General features: G+C 30.5%; 1 protein-coding gene across 1 annotated transcript in view; it reads right to left on the minus strand.

Annotated features, from left to right (window-relative positions):
* Window positions 1-790: 790 nt before the first annotated feature.
* The window catches only part of LOC111617885 (retinoblastoma-like protein 2), a gene marked incomplete at its 3' end in the record, with an annotated part of 43,496 nt that continues 36,150 nt past the window's right edge, over window positions 791-8,136 (minus strand). The window contains exons 4-5 of the mRNA XM_023359234.1: window positions 939-1,096; window positions 791-862 (exon numbers count right to left, since the gene is read on the minus strand). Coding sequence (XP_023215002.1) covers window positions 791-862; window positions 939-1,096 — 230 coding nt within the window. The remainder of the gene's footprint in view (window positions 863-938; window positions 1,097-8,136) is intronic.

Consider the following 8,136-nt stretch of genomic DNA (forward strand, 5'->3'; position numbering starts at 1 on the left):
CAGGTAACCCCCGTATAACACGGCACTTCTACAGAACAGATTCACTCTAACACGGTTCGAGAATTGGTACCATCCCCCGTATAACACGGTACTTTTATAGCACGGATTTACTCTGACACGGTTCGAGAATTGGGTAAAACCCTCGTACAACAGGAAATGTAATAAATTTTTACATAATTAAGTAATAATAGTTCACGAAAATTATTATTTTCGTGAACTATTAGTACTTAAGTATGTAAATTTTCTNATAATATCCATGTTATTATCTATGTAGGAAAATAAGAATACTTGACTATATCTTGTTATTTTTTTTGTATTTTTGTTTTAATGTTTCATTAAAAAAAAGTATATTTTTTATTATTCATTGATTTAAAAAAAGTTACTTAAATTCACTTTAATTTATGTAAAATGTTAAAAGTCATATTCAAGTTAAAAGTTTTTATACAGATTTTTAACTGTTATTCACATTAATAATAATTATGTTTAAAAATATCAAAGTAGATTTGCTTAAAGATTATTAAATAATTTTTTATTTTGTTTTATCTTTTATATATTGCTTATAGAGAATATAAAATAAATCAAAATTTTGGTTATCACTTTTTAAGTTAAACATCTCAACTTTTTGATTTTCTGCAGCTACATTCTATTTGTCAGAACTGATTAGGGTTGTTTGCTTTCATAAATAGATATTCTCAATAATAAATTAATAATGAATTTAATTGACTTTAACATTTATTATTAAATAAAATTTCTGTTATTTCAATAAAATTATTATTATTATTAAAAGTAGGAAATTGCTAACCTCATTGTTATTGCCTTGTGTGAATTTCAAAGCAAATGATTGTAGTTTTGGCACATACACCTAAAAAGAAAAATGGAATGAAAAATATGCATATAATTGACAAATAAATTATTTGCTTATATTAAATATATCTCACAGTATTATAAAACATTATGAGATCACCCCGGTCTTCAAACTCAAAATGCGTTCCAGTCCCAGTCAAACGAGTTGGCGTTGGTGGCTGACTACTAGGATGAGGAACAGGTAACGTGCTGGAAGAACGAATTGTGCTAAGTCTTTCTGTTCTTCCAGTTTCTATAAATATTGAAAAAGATAATAAATAAATAAATAAAAGACAAAAATAGACTATTATATTTATTGGATTATTTTATAGTGTCATGAAATATGCACTTTTTCCATACTGTCTCAGAACACATGATTTTGAAGAAAAGCATCAGCATTTAACAAATGGGGCAGGATTCATAAACCAGAAATGTTAATATGTGTAATTTGATTTTATATTTTCTTCTTTCTGGTTACACTTTCACTGCACTGGTTAAAATAATACAAGTGTAAAAACATATGAGAATCTTGTCTGTTTTGTTGAGTGCTGATGCTTTCCTGCAAGGCAAAAGAAAATACTATGAGTCACACTGTATATCTGTAAACTTATACATTACAAAATATATTGAATTCAAACTAGTTTTGAAATAAATTTTCTTAAAATAAATTTGTTTTAAACAATATAAACAAACATTTAACAAAACAAATATGAAAATAAAAAAATATACACAGTATTGTATAATGATAATTTTTGAAACTGAATAAAATTAATCAGTATACGAAAGTCAGAATCATAAAATACTGTTCATTTAAAAACAAAATGAAAGTAAATAAAATATTAAATTCAAATTCACTTTAATAATGAAAATTTTAATATTGTTTTACTGATATGAAAAATTTATATAAAAAGTTAATTATTGTGATGTTAGTTTATGTTCCACCTGATCGGATAGAATTATTAAATGAAATTTTCAAAATTCTCGAAAAATGGAAAAATATTTCTCCTTATGTATTGTTGTTTGGTGATTTCAATTCCAGAATAGCGCAGATAATGGATTCAGATTATAATGGACCAAATAATCTAGTCCACTTTAACCGAAAATCAAAAGATAATAAACATAATAGATTAGGACTTCAATTAATAAAAAATACTCAACAACTGCAATTAATAATTTTAAACGGAAGAATAAAAAATGACTATCCATCTGAATTTACTTGTGTTGCTGGTGTTGGAAGTTCAGTAATAGACCTTATGTTATGTTCTGATTTGCTGGCTGATATATGTGTAAAAATTCAAGTTTTAAATTGCGATCTATCTGATCATTTTCCAGTCCTGANTTGATAAATGTCGTAAACGGTACAAATCGACAAAATTATTCATTAATTAATTGCTTGAAGCAAAAATAACAAAATTAAATACTTTAAATTTGTTTTAAATGTTCCAATTCCGATATTCAAATGAGTGAAGACTTAAAAATACAATTAATTTAAATCAAATGCATTTATTTACAATTTGAGTATCGTGTTGGTTATAAAACGTTAATGCATTTCGGGGTCACTGTACTGTTAAACAAACGAGACAATTTTAATAATTACAGAAATCTGTTTATAGATATAAAAAAATGTAATATTAATAATAAAATATTTAAAATTATTCATTTTGATAGTTATGAAGGGTGACAGTAATAAGATTTCAAAATAATTCCTTGAAAATCTATTGCAAAGATGAATTTCGAATTCGGTATAAATTTTCTAAATATGGATTTATTCATATTTTAAACCGTATTGGCAACAAAATTAATTATCGAAATGGAAAAGGATTGTCATTAATTGCCGAACAATGGTTTTGACGGCCTTAAGATTTTATTTCTGGAAGCTTTCCGAATATAACTGGTGACCATTACTGACATCACAAACAAACTAACCCGATTGGCTGAACTACTCCTAAAACAGGGGAGTAATAGCGTAGAAAGCAAGATCCAATGTTTTGCTGAAGTTCATTTAAAGGGCATTCAGAAATAGAGCGCCGTCTTTGCAACACATTTTAAACTGCAGTTCAGCCAGCCAACGTCTATAGGCTGTTCTGTTGATAAATGTCGTTTAATGTAAACTCTGTCTCTGCAATCAGCTGTAAATGTTCACATAATAAACATTGTTCAAGAAGCAGATCCATTATGGTAAATTTGACTTGTCCAGATTCCATTTCAGAATTATGTGGCAGCTTTCATAAGAAATTCTGAAGTATACAGATCAATGTCTGTGAATTGTTTTTGTGTACAAATCATTTCATTTTCCTAAAATTTGCTGAAGTTTGTATATTATGTTCCCTGGCCACAGATTCATGCATGAATCATTGAATGACTGCATTTGTGAGGCCCTGGAAATAGCCCCCACAAAAAAAGGGGATATGTAAAAATAAGTTAAACCATCAAGAAAACAAATTATATAGGTGTCGAGCCGGCAATGGTGAACTTTGACGTCAATACTCATAAAGAGTAGAGGGAAAAACAATTTTAAAAATAGAAAAAGAAAATTTAAAAGTTAAGACACAGTTTAAAAAGCAAAACAAAACTAGCAAAATATTAAAATGAGCATAGGTGTCATAGTCAACGATTAAACACGATCAGAGTCTAAAAGATGGTGTCAGATAAACCATCTCCAGCCGACCTTTCCCACAAACTGTACGAAGCTCCATTTACAGCTGGAGACAGGTAGAAGACCAATTGGAAAGTGATGAGGAAAAGTCTGACCAATTAGCAACAAGTCAAGCTCGAAAAACTTATAAAAACACCGATTTCAAGGACAAAAGGGACTTCCACTAGACTACCTTGTGTTCGTTTGCCTCCAGCTGTCGTGCTTACTTTCATCTTTTGTATACTGTCACTTCAGATCTCGAACTTTTCACTCAACACTGTCACGGAGCCCCTCCAGTGTAGGACCAGATTGACTCTGAAAACAACTTCCGAAGACAACCCAAAGTTCTGAACTTAGGGACCATTGCTAAATTAATGTAAGCATTTTCAACAAGAATAAACGGTTTCTGGTGTGAAACCGTTTATTCTTATTGAATTTTGCTGCCTCTTAAAACCGCCACCAACATACGCGTAGACCTTAAGCCATCCTGATTGTAGGGAATAAAAACTCCCCCTCAATTGGTGTCTTTACACATTATTGTGCATGCATTTGTCTTCTTAAGTTGGTATGGTACATCTTAAAAAGCATGGGTTTTAAAAACCCATGCTTTTTAAATGTTCACATAATAAACATTGAAAGTTATATGCACTTTTAGTGCATATAACTTTCCCTTCTTAATTTTTGCGTGTTTTTATTGTGAACAACGGATTCTAGTTCGGACTAACACAACTGTATAGAGCAGAGTCCAAGTCCAGAATAAAATGATCTCTTTTTCTGAGCCTTCTTTATATACTGGGCACAGACTTCATAGAGCAGCGATGAGCAACCTTTCTGACCTCACGGACCACTAAAGTCAGAATTTTGAATCCCATGGACCACTATCATGAATTTTTTTAAACGATACAAAATCTGTAGAATAATTATCTTAAGTTTAATTTTACTATATTAATATGAAATTCGCAAGCCTAAAGTTCATTGTTGATTGTTTGAAACAAGTTTATGAATTCTTCGTGGAAAAAAACAAAGGACGATATTTGTTTATTGTACACACTTACAATATTGTTTATTGTTCATTATTTATTGATAACAGTCACTTCGTTTTTGGTTTTAGATTTGAATAAAGAACCCCAATGAGTGAAAAAAGCAACTAAGCATTTTGCATTTCTTTTGTAATACTTCGTGTAACCTTCAGTTGATCAATGTTCAAATTCCTCCATGGACCACCCAAATTTTCTCGTGGACCATTGAGAAAATTTGGGTGGCCCGTGTTGCCGACCGTTGTCATAGATAACTGGCAAATAGAGCACCATTGTTTTGTTGAAGGTTGTTTTCTCTCAAGGAGACACTATTTCATTGATCAAGTAGATACCAATTGAAAATATAATATACTAAATTTCTTAAGATACCATATTTTTTTCTAATGTTAACTTTAAGTAACTGTACCATTCACAGCCAAATATCAAATGGTAATTGCTAACAAATCAAATTTCTCAAAAAAAACAAACCACATATTTAAACTTGGCAACCTCGAAAACAACTTACATCATATTTTGTGTTTGCTGATAACCTTATATTATGTAATTTTCCTATTCGAATGCAACCATACCACTGGGTCTGATAGGAAGAAGGGACTGTTCAGGATGGGGTTGAAGTAATTTGACCAAAAGTAGTTATTAACCTCCTCCTGGAAGAGAGGATGGTCAACGACTACTAATTAAAATTGGTCTATATTAATATTTGAAAAGTGATTTGTGTTGGATAGGTTGTGAAGGCCTGGGCCTTCACAACGTATGTGATCAAAGTTGCTAACCTTAATGTCTGAAATACTTCATATAAAACTTGTTTAAACAAAAAAAATCTTGTAAAAATGCAAAAATAAATGCTTTTATGCAATAATAAAGTGTTTATATTTTTGCAACAGATTGTATTGTGGGAAGTATGTTCTCATAAATATCGTATTTATAGAAAAATTATTGGGCTGCAATTTGAAAAAATTGTATACCTATAAATTTCCACTGTCCTTACTCTGTCTGTCTGTCATTCCTTAAACTTGAGAATGAAGTTAGTAGATAGATGAAAATCAAGACCAAATACGGAAAGCTTAGAGTATGAGGTTCAGATTAAATATATATGAACTTCCAGTTTGAACAAGAAGGCACATTACTTCAATTCAAAATTTTCCCCTGAATGAAGTTAGATAGATGATCAGCATGACTATTTGCTAACTGGAAAAGTATGATATGCAGGGGCAAAACCACCACTAAAAGAATTGAGAACGTTGTGACAAAAAATTGCAGCTCGGCATTGTGACAATGACACAATAAATAATTGCTCATTAGAATTAGTTTGGTTTATTTGGTTACAGCAATGCAACACATGACCAATCAGCCAAGTGGGATGCATCCCAGGAAGACTTTTTATGTAAAACTGGCCCCTATTTAGATATTATTAACATGAAGAAAACCTGAAAAACTCCATGTGGCCAGCCAGAAAGTCATGTCTGAACCCACGATTAACTAACTACCGATATTTGATGGTTTTATCCACTTGGCTACGGGAGGGCACTTATTAAGAAAGTACTGTTCAGAAATGAAAAAATCCAAGTGACAAGTGCTATATGCTACCTGTTGCAGTTATGTGTAAATTAACAAATCAAATATAGATAGAAATTAATTAATTTACAGAAATTCAATAGCTATTTTGGGATGGAATGTATAACATGATCTAAGTTAGAAGTATGTAAATATAACTGCGGTTTCATAGCAATTGGTTGAACGGCCTAGGAGTGTATAGTGAACAAACAAACATCTTCATTTATATATATAGATTAAATTCTAAGTAATTTGAACTAGAGATAGGCATTAGGTGCCATCTCTTATTAAATTTAATAATTAAAATTAAATTAATTTTTACTAAATAATTTAGAATATTCCAGAAGAAAAGAATCAACCCGGAGCAGGACTTCAACCTGCAAGTAATTTAATAGCCTAATATAATCTGGAAATTGTTTCACTTTAGTCTATTAATCAGGTTTATGGATGTTTATATTTATCAAATGATTTATTTTTAAAAGAAAAAAAACCTTTGTGGTCCCTCAATTTCAGACAAACAAGAGAAAATCATCACAAATCTTGAAAATAACTTAGAACAAATAGCTGTAAGTACTACATGGTGATTTATTCAAATTAGTTTTTCAGATCCTACAAAAACAATATCTGGAGAAAGATAATTTTTTCCAAAGATATAGCTTATTTTTCATTTTTTTTGCTAATAGTTCAAACTAAAACTTTTAAAAGCAATGATTACTTAATGAATCAAAAATAGAATTTAAAATAGTATTAGAATTTAAGTTGAAAACATTATAAAGAAAATAATAATACAAATTATTTGTCAGAACTTTTTACAGTTCAAAAACAAAGCAGCATAAAGTAGTAAATTTTAAGTTGTAGTAAAATGATTATGAATTTGAAAGATATCATTAATTGCAAAATCCATTTTTTGTGTACTTTTTTTTATGTACAACATTTATTCTTAATTACCAAAATGTTTTTTCAAATTGCCATTTTAAATCAATCATTTCATATTAAATTTATAAATAATATAGTTTGAGTAACCCTAATCTGAAACGCTTGTGACTAAAAATATTTTGGATTTTAAAATATTTATATAACATAGTGGAGTTAAAGAAAATTATTACTATCAGACTGTTGACATTTTTAACAGTTCATAAACAATTCAACAGAAAATAGTCATAGACACTGTGCACTGACAATGTTTGATGGTTTAGTGTATCATGACAATACCCTAGGGTTATGCATGCATTGCATCATCTTTCATAGCTCAAACAGTGAGTGACAGTCCTATTCCAAAAAGTTCCCAGCTGTAAAAATAAAGTTATGGATTATGAAATTTCAGATTGAGGATAATCACACCTATAGCAGACAATTAAACCATATACAGTGGTGCCTCGTATAACATACTTAATCCATTCCAGGTGCACTTCCGTTAAGTGAAAAGTCTGTTATACGAAACGCATTTTCCCATAGAAATACATGTTAAAACATATAATTCGTTCTGCAGCATAAAATAACCATACTGTACCATAAAAAAAAATGAAAATGGAGCAGTCACCAATTATGCCAGGTAGTCAGATGTTGTGAGGAGGAGGTGGAGGAATGCTTTCTTCACACATTCATACAGATACAGACTTTTTACACATTGCAGCGGGTCTTTTTTTATTGTTTTTTAATCGGATTCAGATTCAGGAGAGGCTACTGGAGTTTGTGGGGTCAACTCCTCTTGTTCCGTCCTTTGTTTTTTCCCTGCTGGCTTCTTGAAAAACATGTCCAAGGTAGTCTGTTTCTCTCTCTTGTTCACCACCTGTCGGAAATGACGGACAAGGGTGTCATTGTAGAGATCATTGATCCTGTTGGCCTCAGCTCTGTTTGGATAATGAGTGTTGGTAAACTCCTGAACCTCTCCCCATTCGACAAGAAAGTTTTTGTCAACTTTCACTCCTGATGATTTCTTGCTTTGTTTCAATTGAAATCACCTTTCTGTTTTTTTAGAAGCCATGATGCATTATAAATGACTTAACTTGCCAGATTATATGATACGAATAATTCTTTATTAATTAAGATCACTAAACACTTCTACGA

The sequence above is a fragment of the Centruroides sculpturatus genome, unplaced genomic scaffold, assembly GCF_000671375.1.
Source record: "Centruroides sculpturatus isolate CEXI.00-Female unplaced genomic scaffold, Cexi_2.0 scaffold215, whole genome shotgun sequence".
NCBI lineage: Eukaryota > Metazoa > Arthropoda > Arachnida > Scorpiones > Buthidae > Centruroides > Centruroides sculpturatus.